This window comes from Hypanus sabinus, chromosome 9 (assembly GCF_030144855.1).
Source record: "Hypanus sabinus isolate sHypSab1 chromosome 9, sHypSab1.hap1, whole genome shotgun sequence".
Classification (NCBI taxonomy): Eukaryota; Metazoa; Chordata; class Chondrichthyes; order Myliobatiformes; family Dasyatidae; genus Hypanus; species Hypanus sabinus.
The window spans coordinates 33351185-33372194 of record NC_082714.1 but is presented as its reverse complement, the minus strand read 5'-3'; the positions used below and the strand labels follow the sequence as shown (position 1 = coordinate 33372194).

The window sequence follows — 21010 nt, the reverse complement described above, 5'->3', positions numbered from 1 at the left end:
TAGTCAGATGTTGAGTGGGAGGTCAAAAACAATGCAGAAGTTCACCACCCACCCACACCCCCTCCCCAACATACACATGCTCACACACGCCTTCATCCATAATTAATGTTTGCTTTTGGCAGATGCTTTAGGGCCTAGTATTGCAGCTTATAAGTTTATGGAGGAAAAAGAGAGCAAGATGGTGCAGCAGGTATTTTTATTTCTGTTTTCTTTTGCTTCAGCTTGTAGGTTTGAGGCGGGATGGAAACCAGGGAGTGTCTGAATTGTGAAACTGGTGCCAGTAGTGCAGGTCCTGTGTGAGAGACTCTGCACAAGAGAGAATCGTCCGTACTGTAAGCGCAGCAGTTATTCTGTGGTACTGCTTTTGGTCTCTTGGTGTTCAGCAGCATTACAGAATACAGTATACCATTAAGGCTCAGTAATGCAAGCGTGGCAGCAGGTTTTCCCTGGAAGCTCTACAGAGTTGCTGGATTATTGTTCATTTCACTGCTACACAAGGGAATTCTGCTATCGCGTGTGAGCCCACATTGCTCTCCCGATGGTATGGTAGTTTTATTTAATATAATTTACATCAACCTCGCAGCCTTTCAATGTAAGCTGCAAATCCTTGGTGTTTGAATGCTGACACTAAGTGTCTTGTGTCCTTACTGATTGTCACAAAAATCCAACATAATTGACTACAGAAAGCAAAGGAAGCTCTGAATCACTTTTTTGAAGATCGGCCACTTAGACCTTTTATGTGGCAGAAGAGTTTTATGAAGCCTTCAGAGCTGTGTCAGACTGATAACTTAAAAGGGTTTTTGAAAAAAAATGTTAGGTCTGCATAGACTTCGATATGATTAGCCTCGTTTTTAGTTATATGATTGCTTGCCTTCAAGCTGAAAGCAATAAACTGTATTTTTAACTGCGCCACGTAAAGCATATTTTCGAGCTAAATGTGGTTTTCATTAGATTTGGGCCAGCACATTTAGCAAAGCCTGACAGTCTGCCACCCTTTGTTCTTCTCCTCTGCTGCCAACAACTACTTTATAAGGGATTCCAAGCCCCAAAGCAGCTTAAAAAAAACCTGATGACTTCAATAACAAACCCCACAGTGTCAGATGCTGCTGAGACATCACACTATAAACAGTTTCACATTTGTACTAAACATTTGAGTTTTCAGCTGCATGATGCTGTGGGTGCCGAGGTAATGTGTGAGAATTTAGTGCTTCTAATTAAATGTTGGTAGTAATTATCACAAAGTGTGAAAGCATGAATATTAATTAGGGGTGGGGGCTGGATTGAAAGCATTGATGATGTTAATTAGAGTCTGCAGGGTCCACACAACAGCTGTTTCATGGCTGAGGGAAAAGACAAATGTGAGAAATTAGCATGTGAACTACACCTGGAAATGAGTTTTCCCTGTCTTTAATTCTGTTCATTTTATTCTTTCCTCTGATCCACAGGGTAACCAGGAAGCCACAGCACCCCCTGACACTATGGCGCAGCCTTATGCGTCAGCTCAGTTTGCTCCACCTCAGAATGGGATCCCAACAGAATACACAGCTCCACATCCCCATCCAGCCCCGGACTACACAGGCCAGACCACAGTTCCTGAGCACACGTTAAACATGTACCCTACTGCCCAGACACACTCAGAACAGAGCGGTACCGACACAAATGCACAAACCGTGTCCGGAACAGCCACAGTAAGTGCCAATTTTCTACTTTTGTGTCCACAAGTTAGAGCCACAATATTTCTGGGTTGTCTGCATTTTATTTTGGTATTTATTAGTTAATTAATATTGGCTGAATTCATTAATACAGGAAGATCTATTGATTGTGAATTGGAGTTTGGATATCACTTTTGTCTTTATGACCGAACCATATTTTGGCATTTCAGGTTATACACACGCACCTTATTACAAAATTGTACCTTTTGTTAAAAAATAGGTTGTGACAAGAATATAAAGGTTAAAGAACCATGGCTCATCTTCTGCACACAAATTGCACCATAATGATTTTCACATTCTTGAGTCAGGTGTGTGTAACTATAATAGGTGTTTCTCCAACACTGATCAGAACAAGTGTGCCTTCTTTAAGTGTTGTTACTTCAAGGTAACCTCAAGTTACCACTGGCTTTATGACTGGCAATAAAGTGATACCACCCAGAAAGTTTGACTTTAAGTTTATGTTTGACAGCCAGATTCTCCCTGAAGAAATGGGCAACTTTGAGTACCAGTGCTCTTAGCATGTTACTCAAAACACATTGCAGTCAGTCTGACCCTCTATAGTTGTGACATGCTTGGTAGCATTCAAAATGGAGCTGGACAGACCATGTGTGATTTGAGCCAAAGAGACATATTATTTTTATTCTATAATAAATTTCAATCTTTTGCTAATGAAATTTTTATTATAAATGCATTAGTTTTTGGTAATGATACAGTTGTTATGGGGGATTTCAACTTGCAGGTAGACTGGGAGAATCAGAATGGTACTGGACCCCAAGAAAGGGAGTTTGTGGAGTGCCTCCGAGATGGATTCTTAGAACAGCTTGTACTGGAGCCTACCAGGGAGAAGGCAATTCTAGATTTAGTGTTGTGCAATGAACCGGATTTGATCAGGGACCTCGAGGTAAAGGAACCATTAGGAGGTAGTGACCATAATATGATATGTTTTAACCTACAATTTGAGAAGGAGAAGGGAAAATTGGATGTGTCAGTATTACAGTTGAACAAAGGGAACTATGGAGCTATGAGGGAGGAGTTGGCCAAAGTTCAATGGAACAATACCCTAGCAGGGAAGACAGTGGAAGAAAAATGGCAGGTATTTCTGGGAATAATGCAGAAGGTGCAGGATCAGTTCATTCCAAAGAAGAAGAAAGATCCTAAGGGGAGTAAGGGGAGGCCGTGGCTGACGAGGGAAGTAAAGGGCAGTATAAAAATAAAAGAGAAGAAGTATAACATAGCAAAGATGAGTGGGAAACCAGAGGACTGGGAAGCTTTTAGAGCAACAGAAGATAACAAAAAAGGCAATACGCCAAGAAAAAAATGAGGTACGAAGATAAACTAGCCAGGAATATAAAGGAGGATCATAAAGCTTCTTGAGGTATGTGAATAGCAAAAAAATAGTTAAGACCAAAATTGGGCTATTGAAGACAGAAACGGGTGAATTTAATATGGGGAACAAGAAAATGGCAGACGAGTTGAACAGGTACTTTGGATCTGTCTTCACTAGGGAAGACACAAACAATCTCCCAGATGTAATAGTGGTCAAAGGAACTAGGGTAAAGGATGAACTGAAGGAAATTTATATTAGGCAAGAAACGGTGTTGGATAGACTGTTGAGTCTGAAGGCTGATCAAAGTCCCTGGGACCTGATAGTCTGTATCCCAGGGTACTTAAAGAAGTGGCTGTAGAATTCGTGGACGCATTGGTAATCATTTTCCAATGTTCTATAGATTCAGGAAAAGTTCCTGCTGATTGGAGGGTGGCTAATGTTGTCCCACTTTTCAAGAAAGGAGGGAGAGAGAAAACAGGGAATTGTAGACCGGTTAGCCTGACTTCAGTGGTGGGTAAGATGCTGGAGTCAATTATAAAAGAGGAAATCACGACACATTTGGATAGCAGTAGAAGGATCAGTCCGAGTCAGCATGGATTTATGAAGGGAAAATCATGCTTGACTAATCTTCTGGAGTTTTTTGAGAATGTAACTATGAAAATGGACAAGGGAGAGCCAGTGGATGTAGAGTACCTGGACTTCCAGAAAGCTTTTGATAAAGTCCCACATAGGAGATTAGTGGGCAAAATTAGGGAAAATGGTATTGGCGGCAGAGTACTGACATGGGTTGAAATTTGGTTGGCTGACAGGAAACAGTAGCGATTAACAGGTCCCTTTTGGAATGGCAGGCTGTGACCAGTGGGGTACCACAAGGTTTGGTGCTGAGACCGCAGCTGTTTACAATATACATTAATGATTTAGATGAAGGGATTAAAAGTAACATTAGCAAATTTGCTGATGACACAAAGCTGTGTGGCAGTGTGAAATGTCAGGAGGATGTTATGAGAATGCAGGGTGACTTGGACAGGTTGGGTGAGTGGGCAATTGTATGGCAGATTCAGTTTAATGTGGATAAATGTGAGGTTATCCACTTTGGTGGCAAGAACAGGAAGGCAGATTACTATCTAAATGGAGTCAAGTTAGGAAAAGGGGAAGTACAATGAGATCTAGGTGTTCTTGTACATCAGCCAATGAAAGCAAGCATGCAAGTACAGCAGGCAGTTAAGAAAGCTAATGGCACGCTGGCTTTTATAACAAGAGGAATTGAGTATAGGAGTAAAGAGGTCCTTCTGCAGCTGTACAGGGCCCTGGTGAGACCCCACCTGGAGTATTGTGTGCAGTTTTGGTCTCCAAATTTGAGGAAGGACATTCTTGCTATTGAGGGAGTGCAGTGGAGGTTCAGAAAGTTAATTCCCAGAATGGCAGGACTGTCATATGTTGAAAGATTGGAGTGACTGGGCTTGTATACACTGGAATTTAGAAGGATGAGAGGGGATCTGATTGAAACATGTAAGATTATTAAGGGAATGGACACGCTGGAGGCAGGAAGAATGTTCCCGCTGATGGGTGAGTCCAGAACTAGAGGCCACAGTTTAAGAATAAGGGGTAGGCCATTTAGAACAGAGATGCGGAAAAACTTTTTCACCCAGAGAATGGTGGACATGTGGAATGCTCTGCCCCAGAAGGCAGTGGAGGCCAAGTCTCTGGATGCATTCAAGAGAGAGTTAGATAGAGCTCTTATAGATAGCGGGGTCAAGGGATATGGGGAGAAGGCAGGAACGGGGTACTGATTGTGTATGATCAGCCATGATCACAGTGAATGGTGGTGCTGGCTAGAAGGGCCGAATGGCCTACTCCTGCACCTACTGTCTATTGTCTATTAATATTAGACCAACAAGAAACTGACATATTGTAGTGACCTGATTAACTGTTTACCTTGCAAGTAAAGAAATACATAAGATAATTCATCTAGAAAACATGGTCATATGAATAAGAGAGAGTCTGTAGATGCTGGAAATCCAAGCAACACACACAATACACTAGAGGATCTCAGAAGGCCAGGCAGCATCTATGGAAAAAAGTACAGTTGACATCTTGGCCCAAAATGTTGACGTATTTTTTTTCTGTAGATGCTGCCTGGCCTGATGAGATCATCCAGTGTTTTGTGTATGATGGTCCTATGAATTTCTAGTTTCATTGCAGCACCACCACAGATATTTGCTTCAATCAACAACGTCTAAAAATATGCTTATACTTTTCATTATACAAATCATGACAACATTATCAACAAAACAATGCTTTTGATTTATTATCAAATATGTCACAATGACCATGTCAAGATATGACGTACCAAGGTATCAAAAGGTATACTTTGCCTATGTAAGGCAGAATGATATCTTGTTGGATACAGGAAAGCCTGGGCTCCTGATGTGACAGCTTATTGTATTTTTCACAGTGCATCTATTGAAAGAGCATATGGAGATTTAATATAGTACCGTGAATTCAGTTGATTTTATGAGGATAAACTATAGCTTTCTGCCTCCATTTGTTCCTACCTTCAGACATTCCGCACAATTTTTATTTTATCAGTGGATCAATTGTTAATCAAGATTTTCCATATTTCCTTACAACAAAGAATGAGGCAGGTCTCTACGTTTAAGCCAATGCTATACCTTTCAATGGTTTGCTGAGAGAAGTGATGAAGACTCAACGAAGTGAGCTTGCATCCCTTTCCTCCCCACTCTACCCCGTGCATGTGATACTCCATCACCTTCTTGAGTGTCACCAACATAAGCTGACAAAAAGTTGGTAAAATATAGTTAACAGATAAAGACAATTGGCAAAACAAATTTCTGACCCCAAAATTTGGTCTCAACCCAATTCAATGTCATTGAGGTGCCACAATTAGCTTTGCTTGGGTATTATTTTAATCCATACTACATATTGAAAACAATTATATCCATTATAATCTGAGGACACACAGCTAACAAACGAGTACATCTCTTTAAGTGAAGTTAGATTTTAATTGCAAACTGCAATGTCACAGTCAAACTAAACTGTTTAGATAGGCAGAAATTTACAAAAGCAGAGTGAGCTGATCATAGATTAACTATCTTCTCCTGCCTGCAGTGGAGGAAAATAGATAATTTAAACAATACAAAGAATTGATTATTTCACTTGATACTTTAATACTTTTCAAATCAGCGCTTGAAGGTGCATTAGGATTTTCTGAGACAATTTAAAGAGTTCCTTTTTAGATCAGCATATAAATGTGATTATTAAGAAATATGGCATAAAACATTATATTAGCAGAATCCCAGAAAGCTGAATTTCTCTGCATCAATTTTAACTAGTAAGCCAAAAAGTCTTTTCCATAATGCCACATTATAAAGTGAGAATTAGGACATGGGAAGATTGAAATTTATTTGAAATATGCAATTATCTGGCCTGCATGGCAACTTTTAACCACAGATAGTGCAGGTTAAATCAATGCACAAAATTTGCTGAAAGCTTGTTGTTAAAGAAAGTTGAATCATTCAGTTAAATGCTGATTATTTCTGATAATTCACGTTATCTTAAGTTGCATATCTATCTTCACTTATTTGGGCTATTTTAGAAGCAATCTGTCAGTGCAAAGAGCATTGGAATGAAATGTGAATAACTTTCAATAGCAACAGTAAGATCAAATGATGATGGAACTATATGCAGATATAATATATTATGCACCTCCTTGTCAACCATTGATTCCACATAAGGCTACAAATGTGTAGTGACATAAATATTTCAAACTTAGCATGCTATATCAATGGTGGGTAAATTAATGGAAAATATTCTTAGAGATGATATATATATAATTATCTGGATAGACAGGGTCTGATTAGGAACAGTCAACATGGATTTGTGTGTGGAAGGTCATGTTTGACAAATCTTATTGAATTTTTTGAAGAGGTTACAAGGAAAGTTGACGAGGGTAAAGCACTGGATGTTGTCTATATGGACTTCAGTAAGGCCTTTGTCAAGGTTCCACACGGAAGGTTAGTTAGGAAGGTTCAGTCATTAGGTATTAATATTGAAATAGTAAAATGGATTCAACAGTGGATGGATGAGAGATGCCAGAGAATAGTGGTGGATAACTGTTTGTCAGGTTGGAGGCCGGTGACTAGTGGTGTGCCTCAGGGATTTGTACTGGTTCCAATGTTGTTTGTCATATACATTAATGATCTGGATGAAGGGGTGGTAAATTGGATTAGTAAGTATGCAGATGATACTAAGGTAGGTGGCATTGTGGATAAAGAGGTAGGTTTTCAAAGTTTGCAGAGAGATTTAGGCCAGTTCAAAGAGTGGGGTGAGCGATGGCAGATGGAGTTTAATGCTGATAAATGTGAGGTGCTACATTTTGGTAGGAATAATCCAAATAGAACATACATGGTAAATGGTAGGGCATTGAAGAATGCAGTAGAACAGAGTGATCTAAGAATAATGGTGCATAGTTACCTGAAGGTGGAATCTCATGTGGATAGGGTGGTGAAGAAAGCTTTTGGTATGTTGGCCTTTATAAATCAGAGCATTGAGTATAGGAGTTGGGACGTAATGTTAAAATTGTACAAGTCATTGGTAAGGCTGAATTTGGAGTATTGAGTACAGTTCTGATCACCGAATTATAGGAAAGATGTCAACAAAATAGAGAGAGTACAGAGAAGATTTACTAGAATGTTACCTAGGTTTCAGCACCTAAGTTACAGGGAAAGGTTGAACAAGTTAGGACTTTATTCTTTGGAGAGTAGAAGGTTGAGGGGGGACTTGATAGAGGTATTTAGTTCAAGAAGTGGAAGTTTGAGAAATCAATGTTCATTTGCTACCCAAATGGAATACAAGGTGTTGTTCCTCCAACCTGAGTGTAGCCTCATCACGACAGTGGAGGAGGCTGTGGATGGACATGTCGGAAAGGGAATGGGAAGTGGAATTAAAATGGGTGGTCACTGGGAGATTCCACTTCTGGCGGATGAAGTAGGTGCTTGGCGAAGCGGTCTCCCAATCTACGCCGGGTCTCACCAACATATAGGAGGCCACCCTGGGACCAATGGACACAGTAGATGACCTCAACAGACTCACAGGTGAAGTGTCACGTCACCTGGAAGGACCATTTGGGCCCTGAATGGTAGTGAGGGAGGAGGTGTAAGAGCAGGTGAAGCACTTGTTCTGCTTGTAAGGGTAAGTGCCAGGAGGGAGATCAGTGGAAGGGCCGAGTGGGCAAGGGTATCACGTAAGGAGCAATCCCTGTAGAAAGCAGAAAGTGGTGGGGGGGGGGGGGAGAGAGGGAAAGATTTGTTTGGTGGTGGGATTCCTTGCATAGCTGCATTAAGACTGAAAGCATTATTTTACGGATGAAGAAGACACATGATAAGATTCATCCACTGCATATTCATTTCTGAGAACGTTTCATTTAACTGAACCATTTCATAAGCCCTTAGGAGACATGGTAGGTTGTTTTCAATTGGAATGGTTGCTCCTAAGATTAGATTTAAATTATTAACCTTATATTTGTTTCAAAAAGGATAAGAAATTGTACTGCTGAATCCCAACCAATACTTTGAACATCCTTCCAATGTTAAATTGTTTTGATCTTCTGAAACAAATCTCTCAGACTTTGGTTTCTCACTATAATCTCACTATAATGGGGTGTATTCAGTCTCAACAAAATGTATCCTTGAAAGGGGAAGAGGTGGGAGAACATAGCCTCTTGAAAGAAATACATTGGAGACCATTCAAATGTGGTAACAAAAAGTCAGATTTGAAGAAAAGGTTGAGGAAACAGAATGGTGCTTTAAGGAAGCAGAATGGAAGTTTTCTTTTAAGCATACTATGTATTATACTTTCCCTTATGTTCGCATCATTTTCAGTTTAGCCATGCACTCACTCGGTACTGCAGTGCAGCAGTACTTTCACACAGAGCTCCAAAAGGTAATCTCAACAACTATCGCCAGCCAGTTTAACCTTCATAATGAGGAAGCCTGCAGAAATGCAATTAAGACCAGAATTAGCAGTCACTTGGATGAGAATAGATAAATTAATGGAAACCAACAGGAGTTTGTATAAGTACTAAAACGAGGTGATAAAAGTAGTTGATGAGGCTAATGGAATTGAATCCTAGGGGAAATCATGATATTGTCAGCAAAGCTTGGTCAAAAGATTTGGACTTTTGCTAAGTACTTCTGAATTTATAGAAATAAATATGGACAGTTTTGCATGGAACTACTGACATAAACAACAAACTCCAGCCTTTATGCTTGTAAGGCTTCTTTACCTCAAGGGAATACAAGAAAATTAAGATTCAGCATTTCTGTCCCGATGAGCGATGAAGGGTTTCAGCCTAAAACGTCAACTGTTTACTCTTTTCCATAGATGCTGCCTGGCCTGCTGAATTCCTCCAGCATTTTGTGTGTGTTGCTCTGATTTCCATCATCTCCAAATTTTCTCTTGTTTGTGATTCAGCATGCTTATGTAGTTAGATATTTGAAAGTGGCTTGACAGGTTAGAAAAGCAAATGGAAATAGTTTCATGAATTGACGGATGTAATGAAAAAAGCATCGGAGTCTTGATGAACCTTTTTCAAACTGGTTGGTGATGATCAAAGTATTTAATCCATTTATGGTCAGTGTATTATAGAAAGGATGGGAAAACCTTGGACAGCATGCAGAAAATATTTACTAAGATGTCTCCAGAAATGGGGGAATTTCTCAGGAAAAATTTAGAGAAATTTGACTGCTTCCTTGAACCAGAGAAGACTAAGAGTAAGTGTGATATGTGAAAGGAGAGGAAGCGTTTGTTCTTGGAGAACAGCCAAAAACAAAGGGCAAAGATCCAAGTTGAATGGGTTAAGAATTTTTAAAAAAAACATGAAAAAAATTGTTTGGGCAATTAGTGGTTAGTGTGGAGTGCATTGTCTGAAAGGGTAGGAGGTTGCAGATTCAATTGTGGCTTTCAAAATGGAGACTCAGAGACACAAGAGATTGCAGATGCTGGATCATAGAGCAACAAACAAAACTTGATGTTGAGTTTCGACCTAAATTGTCAATGATTCCTTTCCTCCTACCGATGCTGCTTGACCTGCTGATTTCCTTCTTCAGATTTTTAAAATTGCTTTCAATATACAATTGGACTAGTTCTTCATAAAAAAAAAAGGCCTACCTAGAGGAGAGAGTAGGGTTATAGAATGATAGCATTCTCCTTGCAAGGAGTTAGAATGGACTTAAAGGTCCAGATGGTCTGTTGTGTGATTGTTATTGCCTAGAGATCCAGGTGCACTCTGATGCTATGTGCAAGATGGCCAGTACCGTGATGGAATATTACTAATCTGGTTGCAGAAGGTCTGCAATTGGTTTCATTCTATCTAAAGGCTCGAGGTCTCAGGAGCAGCAGATCACGTGATGTTCATTTTAGAACTGAATTCAGTATCATAGCCTGTAACTGAAGGAAGGGTGCAAAATTCAGGAGCCAGGTATGTTGGAAGGAGAGAGAGGGATAGAGGTAATGAAGTGGAAGAAGAACTGTTGGGCAGTTACAATGGGGGAGGTTTGGGGGTATCTATTAATAGTATTGGGGGGAAGGATAAGGTCCATTATTTTCAGTGGAGATAATTATAGAGTGCGGGGTATAGATTAGAGAGCTGACATTGCTGGGACTGTCTGACATACAGGATGTGAAGAGATGCTCAAGGATGAACATAAGAACAAATACGTAAATTACCAGCAAACCCGTCAAGTTCACTGCTGACCAGGTTGTTCCAGGAATGCCCAATATTCCAATCAACAAGATCTAATTTTTCCCTTCAAGTGTGCACAGGATTCCCCTCATATGGGGATTGGAGTTTGATGTACAAGGATGACTCACAGAAGAAAGTGACCATTTGAAGTTCTCGAGTGAAATAAAACAACCTGGAAATAATGATCAATTTGGAAAATAAATACATCTTCAGTTTCATAGAAGAAAAACATATAGACATTTCTTTCCAAATTAGTGACATGCACACCACTGAATGAAGATTTGGACAACTAACTCGGATCGAACACACTTGAATAGCAACCCCATTTGCTGGAACTTTCCCTGACCTTTTCGCTCCTTTTCCATTCTCATTTTGTAGTGCTCTGCTAATTCTACATGGAGACAGGGAAAGCTTCCTAATCCTAACCACATATTCCATCAAGGAAGTTCCCTTTCATTTCTTTGCCAATAACCTTAACCATGACCCAAAAGTTACATCAGAAATATGCAACGTATGAACTTCATAATGTCCTTGCAATAAAATAAGGAGCGGTTTCTGAAAGTGGTGAATCCTGCATGACTTAAAGGGATTTGCCGGAATGTCAGCACCACATTTTATAAATCACTCACAGTTTCCTCTTTGAATTTTATTTTATGTCTATTGTCTGCCTTCTATGGCATAAATTTCAGTCATAGCTTCTGAATGTTCCCTATTTGTGGACCAGACCTGTGACCCAGCTGAGGGTCATACACAAGTTTCATCTTCACTTCACTAAGCTATTCTGGAGTACAGGAAACACACCCATGTCCTCGATTTTTGTTAGTAGTTTTTGTATTTACACAGTTTATTGTCTTTTGCACATTGGTTGTCCGCCCTGTTGGTTGTGGTCTTTCACAGATGCTATTATTGTTACTGTATGCCCACAAGAAAACAAATCTCGGGGTTGTATATGGTGACATTTACAGTATGTACTTTGATAATAAATTTACTTTGAATTTTTGATCATTAAAACCAGACCTATTCACCCTGCCTTGGTTTGCCTGTTCTCCCTCATTTCTTTGCTTTCGCACTTTGCTCCTGCTCTCTTTGATCTCCTCTCTTTAACAGGGCTGAGCCATATCCCACAGCTATTAATTAAACAACGTGACTTAATATGTTCATGGGCTTCTGCTGCTGTAGACTTCCACTTCAAGGTTTGACGTGCTGTGCGTTTAGAAATGCTCTTCTGCATACCACTGTTGTAACATGTGGTTATTTAAGTTAATCACGCCTTCCTCTAAGCTTGAACCAGTCTAGCCATTCCCCTCTGACCTGTCTCATTAACAAAGTATTTTCACCCACAAAACTGGGGCTCACTGGATTTTTAAAATTGTATTTTGCACCATTCTCTGTAAGCTCCAGAGACTGTTGTGCATGAAAATCTCAGGCGATCAGCAGTTTCCGAGATACTCAAACCACCCCTTCTGGCAAATAATCATTCCACAATCAAAGCCTCTTGAATCGCATTTCTTCCCCATTCTGATGTTTGTTCTGAGCAAGAAATGAACTTCTTGACCATGTTTGCATGTTTTTGTGCATTGACTTGCAGCCACATGATTGGCTGATTAGATATTTGCATTAATGAGCAGGTGTACAGATGTACCTAATAAAGTGGCCACTGTGTGTATATGCAGGGATCAGTTTAATGTAATCAACTCTGACAAAAATATCATAAAGCAAGAATATATTATTGCGTCTGATTCATAGATTGGCATTTACATCTTTTTACATTAATTGGGCTAGATTTCCAGTTTTTGTGATATTTCCCTTAACAATTTTAAATTCACCTAATGTATCTTCTATTACCCTCCTCTGTTGTGAGGGGAAAGATTCCAGTGTCTCTACTCTGTCCATGTAACTATAATCCCTCATCACTGGAATCACTCCAGTAAATCTTTACTATACCCCCTCCAAAGCCTTCACGTCCTTTCTGAAGTCTGGTTTCCAGAACTGGATACTTCTTAAATATCTCCGGATGCAGTCCAAGCAAACCCTCGGTGAGATGATGCCTGACATGAATCAATAGCCTTATTGATTTCACAGTGTGACGAACATTCAGCCTGGCAGCAAGGTGAGCATTCACAATCAGACTCATCGGCTGTGAAATTTGATTTTGGCACCAATGTACAATGGGTGATTGCAAATTGGCAGCAAGTATTATACCTTGCCAGGTTTACTGTTCCGTTGAAGTTAAATAAAAATGAGACAGAGGGGTCACAAAAGCTGCCAACATAAAATTATCTGTCTGGCCCTACTGCTGATGTTAACTCCAAATTTGAACAATACTATTTGCATTCATTTCATAGTACAAAGTGTGTGTGTGTGTGTGTGTGTGTATATAAACATGTACACTTACCCCAGTGTGACTGTGATTTAAACACTGCTGTTCTGATGGCTTTTCTTCTTGTATTGCTTGGTTACCTCACAATATACAGTAAAAAACTGGCAGGTTAACTATCTACATCAGCAGCTTTGATTCTCACTGTTCTCAACCACAAGAGAAAGACCTGCTAAGGAAACATCCTAAAAGTTTGCCTACCCATGCAAGTGACAGCTTCAGTTTTTAATGAAGGAACCAAATAAGTCGCTTGCTATATGAGATTCGGAAGGAGGAAAACAGAAGCTTAGCTCAATCATTTCTCAGTTACATTGCCTAAGAACTCTTAGCTTAAATTCAGAGATGTGCAGTAAAACTCTTATTATCAGATGCCCTTGAGACTATGATGGTGCCATTCTGACCTTTTTCTGGACTATTGAATTCCAATTCTACTAACAACACAGATCTGCCTCTGCCTCTACTACCATCCCTGGCAGGGTGTTTGTTCCATGTACCTGCCCACTCTCTGTGTAAAATAAAAACTTACCTCTGACATCCCTCCTATACTTTCCTCCCATCACCTTAAAATTACGACTCCTGTGTTAGCAATTTCCATCCTGGGAAAATGTCTCTGGCTATCCACTCAATCTATACCTCTGGTCATTTTGGTCATCTCTCATATTCCATCACTCCAAGAGAAAAGCCCTAGTTCACTTCTCATAAGATGTGCTCTCTAATTCAGGCAGCATTCTGGGGAATCTCCTCTGAACCCTTTCTAAAGCTTCCTCATCCAAACACAGTTTTAATAAATTTTCCTTATCTGTTACACGGTTCTATAATACATTTTCCAGTGAAACCAGCACATTTAAAGAGAGTGGAAAATATGTAAGTACTATGGACCAGAATTCTAGCAGATAATATACGTATGTTTCTGACCTTGGTGTTCTAGGTCTTAGTCTAGATCCACAGTCCAGTCTCTGGCAATCCACAGACGGGACTCCCAGCTCTGGCTGCACACCACTCTATATTCCCAGTGCACTATTTGGACTAGTGAGTGAAGCAGGTGCTGGACCATTAGGATTTCTATACAATTGGATGCAAGATTATTGGCGTTTCATTAATGAGCTATTTCTGCAGAGGTTCTCTGACACACCCATTGTAACCTAAATGCAGATATCCGAAATCTCTTCAACTATTATTCAGATCATTAGTGAAGGTTTGCTGAAGTCTATCCCCTCTGAAGTTTCAAAACATAGAATCTAACTCTTATTCTACATTCTTGCTAGTACAAGCAGTCCCCAGCTTATGATAGGGTTCTATTCCTCACAACTGCTCTTAACCCAAACTGTTCATAAGGTTTTGTTCAATGTGACCAAAAACTGTGTGTTAGAGAGAATCACAGAAACAGCAGTGATGGGGAAGTGAGCTGGCACAGGAAAAGTGGCTGTCAGGTAACCTCAACGGCCAGTGGGTGAGCAAGTGAGTCTAGTCAATGCTCCCAAATCAACTCAATTAGACCCCAATTGCTGCAGCTTAGGAGTGGGGGGGGGGGGGGAATGAAGAGAGACAATACGTGCAAATATCTCGTTCCCACCATCAGAAGGTGCATGCAGTCCACAGCAACAAATCCATTCCCATCCATCCCGCTGGTCTTTTCAACATTCACTCGTATATACAGGCTGCTCATTTGGGGAGGATCTGTAAAAGAAGGACAAAGAATCTTGAAACATGATCAAAACGGGCAGCAATACCAGTGATTGTATTCTGACCTCTAACTTTATCATGTGTTTCCTTCTAAAACTCTAGTTTGACTATTCTATTTACCTTCAGGCTTTATTCATTGATGCTTTCTGTTAACGATTTACCATGTATTCCTTGTATCCTGCATTGGAAAGTTTCCCACTGACATTCTGCAAGCCAATTGGGCCAATGTACTACTCAACTTTTTGCCAGGCTGAACGTTCACTCGTTTTGTTTCATCACCAAACTTACCTGCTGGGCTGCATCGACTTTTTTCATTCTTCCATCAAACCTACATTGCCAATTCTTTCCTGCACTTGTAGTGATTTTCATTTTCCAGAACCAAATAAAACAAAATTATTCACTAAAATTACTTCAGTCAGAGAAATAGTCATGGCTGCATTATAAAAATAATTTCCCAGATTGACCTGTATTTCAAAGTTCAAAGTGAATTTAATATCGAAGTGCATGTATGTTACCAGATACTACCCTGAGCTTCTTCTGCTTGCAGGCTTTCACAATAGAACAAAGAAACACAATGCCATAGATTAAATGAAAAACTACACACAAATACCGACAAGCAATGTGCATAAGTTGATAAACTGTGTAAAAACAATTGAAACATAATAAACAAACAAATAAATATAGCAATAGATAAATAAATATTTCAGCCAATTTTAAGAGGTTTAAAATGAGCTTTCATTATTTTACCATCCTCATAAAAGAGATACTTCTACCTCAGCTCTAAATAGAATCTCAGAAACTGATAGGTATGAGAATGCTTAAAACAATGTTAATTGTTTAATGATAGATGATAGATGTTTTAAACCATTTATCATTAAGGACCCTCATCACCCAGATCATGCCTTGTTCTCATTGCTACAATCAGGAAGGAGGTACAGAAGCCCAAATGTACCTACTCAGCGATTCAGGTACACCTTCTTCCCCTCTGCCATCCGATTTCTGAATTGATGTTGGGCCCATGAACACTACCTCACTACTTTTTTGCACTACTTATTTAATTCAACTGTTTAATATATATACTTACTGTAATTCATGTTGTTTTTCTATTATTATGTATTGCATTGTTCTGCTACTGCCAAACCAACAAATTTCACAACATTCTGGTTTAAGATGCCGGTACTGAATACATGCAACAGCTCACTGGTGGTTCAAAAGTCAAGAAATCTGACTAACAACATTAAAAACTAAAAAAAACATTCTGTAGTTAGTTAAAGTCAGGCCAGTGCTTATGCCAGTTTCCGTGGCCTGAAGACTTCTCACGGATACGACACCAGCCTATCCCCCAGCATTTTGCTGGTACCCATTTTCAGCTGAGTGGACCTGAGCAATGTGTGGTTAAGTGCCTTGCTCAAGGGCACAACACGCTGGGGCTTGAACTCGCGACCTTCAGATTGCTAGTCCAACACCTTAACCACTTGGCCTCGTGCCACATTTTTCTGTAGTAAGTTGTAGTAAATGATCACCACAAACAATGAAGAGGCGAGCGAAGGTGAATTGAGTCGAGGAATGAGCTGTGCTGGTACATTGCAGAATTGACATAGCCATTTTGAGCGACGTCAAGGTAGAGAAGTTCCAATGCCCATGCAACTGGCCTGGGTGTGAGGTTGGATTGCCCTGGGCACCAAATCAATTTGAAGAGTTTGAGAGTGTTTTCAGGCTAGGCAGTGAAATCTGGACCCGGAGCGAATCACTGGGTTACATGGTCTAGGTCTGGAGCATTTTGCTGCAGTGGTGCTCGGTCCTAATGCAAGATTCACTATGCTGTTTGGACAAGATAGGCTGGAAATACAGGGTATTGGTATCAAGGATAGAGCCAATTTCACTCACTCTCTGTGCTGTTCACTCTTCTCTCCATGGTGCTTAGGCTATGAAGAATGCCCTGGCTGCTATGCTTCATGCCTGCTGATATGATGAGCTGATGGGCGAGGCTTTGGGCCTGCTCTGGGCAGCTCTAGGGTTCGGATCTAAGGACTCAATTGGTTTGGAATGTTGTTGCCCGCTTCTATAGTTTTTTTTCCCCTTGCTCTTGTGCATCGGGTGTTGGTCTTTATTTTTAATTTTTTTTTAAATTGGGTTGCTTCAGATTTCTTGCTTTGTGGCTCCCTGTAAGCAAACATATCTCAAAGTTGCATAATTTATACATTCTTTGATAATAAATGCACCTTGCAACTATGAAACCTGACATAGGCCAGTGATACTAAACCTGATTCTGGTTCTGGTTCAGTCTTTGCCACCTTGGTTGGGGTGTATTATTTCCATACGGGATAGCTGTCAAAATTAGGCGCTAGGCTCCCCACACTTAGATCCAGTCATAAAACTGATTGTTAGTTAAGTTAAACGTGAACTATGCGAGTGATTTCAGGTTTCTCGAGGATATTGATGGTGGAGACTCAGTGACAATAATACCATGCAATTTTAAGCATAGGTGGGGAGATTCTCTGTTGTTGGATTGTCATTGATTGGCACTTCTGTGACATGAATATTCAGGTCCTGCAGAGGTGAGCTGCTTTGCTACAGGTGTGACTGGAATTAAACATTGCATAATCCTCCATGACTATCCCCTCTTCTGGTGTGCAAGGAAGGTCACTGAGGGAACAACTTGAAAGTAGTTGATCTGAGGACTCTGCTCTGAGTAGCTCTTGCTCCTCAGTATTCTTGGGATCTGGATGACTAACAAAAACAATCATCTATCTCCCTTTATATGATGCATGCTGTCAGCCATTGAAGCGTTTTCCCTTTGATACATTGACTTCAGTTTTACCAGGACCTCTTGATGCCAAACTTAGTCAATGCTGTATTACTACTGAGGGCAGTCATATTTGGATCACAATTACATTTCAGCTCTTTGCTCCAAAGAGAATTGGAATCAGGTTTATTATCAGAGATGTGTATCATGAAATTTGTTCATTTGCAGTAGCAGTACAGTACAATCCATAAAAAATACAATAACTTATCATACAAGATATATATTAAAAATAAATTAAGCAAGTAGTGCAAAAAGATAGCTAAAATAGTGAGGTAATGATTATGGGATGGCTCATTTTCTGTTCAGAAATCTGATGGCTGAGAGGAAAAAGCTGTTCCTCAAATGTTGAGTGTGTGTCAACAGGCTCCTGTACCTCCTCTCCAATGGTAATAATGAGAAGAGAGCATGTCCTGGGTGTTGGGGGCTTTTAATGATGAATGCCACATTTTTGAGGCGTTGCCTTTTGAAGATGTCCTCAATGTTGGAGAGGCAAATGTCTGTGCCTGAGTTTACAACCCTCTGCAGCTTCTTCCAATCCTGTGAAGTGGCCCTTTCATACCAGATGGTGATGCATCCATTTAGAATGCTCTCCATGATACATCTGTAGAAATTTACTAGAGTCTTTAATGATAGTTAGTAATTCCATTCCTCTTACTGACAACCATCTAAAACTAAACCAGATGATGCAAAATCTTCATGTCATATTTCAGGAAAAAATTAACTACTGATCATAAATCTTAAGACTTGACTGTTCTGGTGCATTCCTAGCTGATCTTCCATCTTTAATGCACTTAAAGTCAATCCCACTCTGCCTGTTATGCCCTTTATTATCTGTTTACCTACTGTGTTTGTTTTTTTTAATGTTGGCTCCTGGGTAAGCACATATATTTTAAATTTAATATCTTTGTTTTCAAATCCCTCTTTAGTTTTGTCACTTTCTATCTCTAAAATCTACTCTCCAAGGAAATTTAAGAGGCAGATGCTGAGAATTTAAAATAAAAATGAAAAATTCTGAAATATTCTTGTCTATCATGCAGCATCTGATGACGGGTCACTGATTCAAAACATTTACTGTTTTTCTTTCCACAGAGACTGTCTGATTTGCTGACTGTTTCCAGAATTTTCTGATTTTATTTTTGTAACACTCCAAACTGTTCACTCTCCTGCAACTTTGGTGACTCAATGATCTTAGGCTTTGATTGGTCCATCATGCTGCTCATCTCTGAATTTAATAGCTCCATTTTCATTTGCCGTATCTTCAGCAGCCCAATGTCAGTGTCCTGGAATTCATTTCCTAATCTTGCCACCTCTCCCTTCCTCTACAAGGCTTCTTAAGGCTTATCACTCTGATTGAGCGTTTGGCCTATTGATTGGATATTCTGCTTCCTTGCTTTGTCAAACTTTCTTTGAGCATGATTCTGTGAGAAAATTGTGCTGGTTTTCTCTGTGAATATGATTTACAAATCCAGGAGATTACTAGTTTATTTAATATTTGCTATTGTTGCCAATAATAAGCCACATTTTTATTTCTACAATCTTATTACCATTTCTTTGTTTATCATGGTTTAAGATCTGGATAAGCTGAACTGGTACTTATACATTACCTTCATGATTTTGGGTTGAATAAAAGATTCTTTTGCCCAGTTCTTCCACTTCATTTTGAGCATCTTTGAAATTTTAGCAGTCTTTCAAGTATTTTAAACAGCTTTAAAATTTGACAACCTAATTTTGAACACTTGAAGTTTTTCTTACCATAGAGGCATTGAATCATAAAGTGACACAAATAAAAACAAGCTTTTTGACCTATCTCTTCCATGTCAAAAAGTGTGTCTAACTGACATAGTCCTAGTTGCCTGCATTTTGCTTATATCCCTCTAAACCTTTGGTGATCTTTGGTAAGACTGTGTTGTCTGCTTAATCATTATAATAATAATAATAATTTCAAGAGTGGGTACATCAACAGGTTTTTTTTTATTACTATGATGTGTTTAAGTACATCTAGAACATAGAACATAGAAATTTACAGCACATTAACAGGCCCTTCAGACCACAATGTTGTGCTGACCATGTAACCTACTCTAGAGATTGCCTAGAACTTCCCTAGTGCCTAGCCCTCTATTTTTCTAAACCCCATGTACCTTTCTAAGAGGCTCTTAAAGGACCCTATCGTATCCACCTCTACCACTGCGACCGGCAGTGCATTCCATGTACCCACCACTCTCAATGTGAAAATCTTACCCTTGACATCCCCTCAGTACCTGTCTCCAAGCACCGTAAAACTATGCCCCCTCTTGTTAGCCATATCTGTTTCAGTTGTACAAAAGGCTTCAGAAATAATCATTTATTTTGGACAAAGAGTGATTTCTTACATAACATTAGAAGGTAAAGAAAGGATTGTATGATTTATATTAATGATGTGGTTAAATGGTGACTGTCAGTTTTCTACAGCACAATTCCTGAATTGTACATTGAGGACTGATCAGTACATTATACAGCCAGTGGTCACTTTTTTAGGCACCTCCTTCAATAAAGTGCCATTGGTCTTCTGCTGCTATAGGTCCGACATGTTGAACATTCAGAGATGCTCTTCTGCACATGTTTAAATGCATGGTGATTTGAGTTACTATTGCCTTCCTGTCAGCTTAAACCAGTCTGGCCATTAGACAGACAGACAGACATACTTTATTGATCCCAGGGGAAATTGCATTTCGTTACAGCCGCACCAACCAAGAATAGTGTAGAAATATTGCAATATAAAACCATAAATAATTAAATAATAATAAGTTAATCATGCCAAGTGGAAATAAGACCAGGACCAGCCTATTGGCTCAGGGTGTCTGACACTCCAAGGGAGGAGTTGTAAAGTTTGATGGCCACAGGCAGGAATGACTTCCTATGACGCTCAGTGTTGTATCTCAGTGAAATGAGTCTCTGGCTGAATGTACTCCTGTGCCTAACCAGTACGTTATGGAGTGGATGGGAGTCATTATCCAAGATGGCATGCAACTTGTACAGCATCCTCTTTTCAGACACCACCGTCAGAGAGTCCAGTTCCACCCCAGCAACATCACTGGCCTTATGAATGAGTTTGTTAATTCTGTTGGTGTCTACTACCCTCAGCCTGCTGCCCCAGCACACAACAGCAAACATGATAGCACTGGCCACCACAGACTCATAGAACATCCTCAGCATTGTCCAGCAGATGTTAACGGACTTCATTCTCCTCAAGAAGTAGAGATGGCTCTGACCCTTCTTGTTGACAGCCTCAGTATTCTTTGACCAGTCCAGTTTATTGTCAATTCATATCCCCAGGTATTTGTAATCCTCCACCATGTCCACACTG

At 39.8% G+C, this 21010-nt stretch overlaps 1 protein-coding gene across 3 annotated transcripts in view; it reads left to right on the top strand.

The window, feature by feature from the left end:
• Nucleotides 1-21010, top strand: part of rbfox1 (RNA binding fox-1 homolog 1) — a 457674-nt gene that overhangs the window by 168013 nt on the left and 268651 nt on the right. For 2 of the 3 annotated variants that reach the window (XM_059979444.1, XM_059979446.1), the window contains exons 1-2: nt 132-190; nt 1446-1688. In XM_059979444.1, coding sequence (XP_059835427.1) covers nt 158-190; nt 1446-1688 — 276 coding nt within the window. In that variant the 5' untranslated portion in view covers nt 132-157. Of the gene's footprint in view, nt 1-131; nt 191-1445; nt 1689-21010 lie in introns of those variants that run through there. The other variant, XM_059979445.1, reaches the window with a different exon arrangement.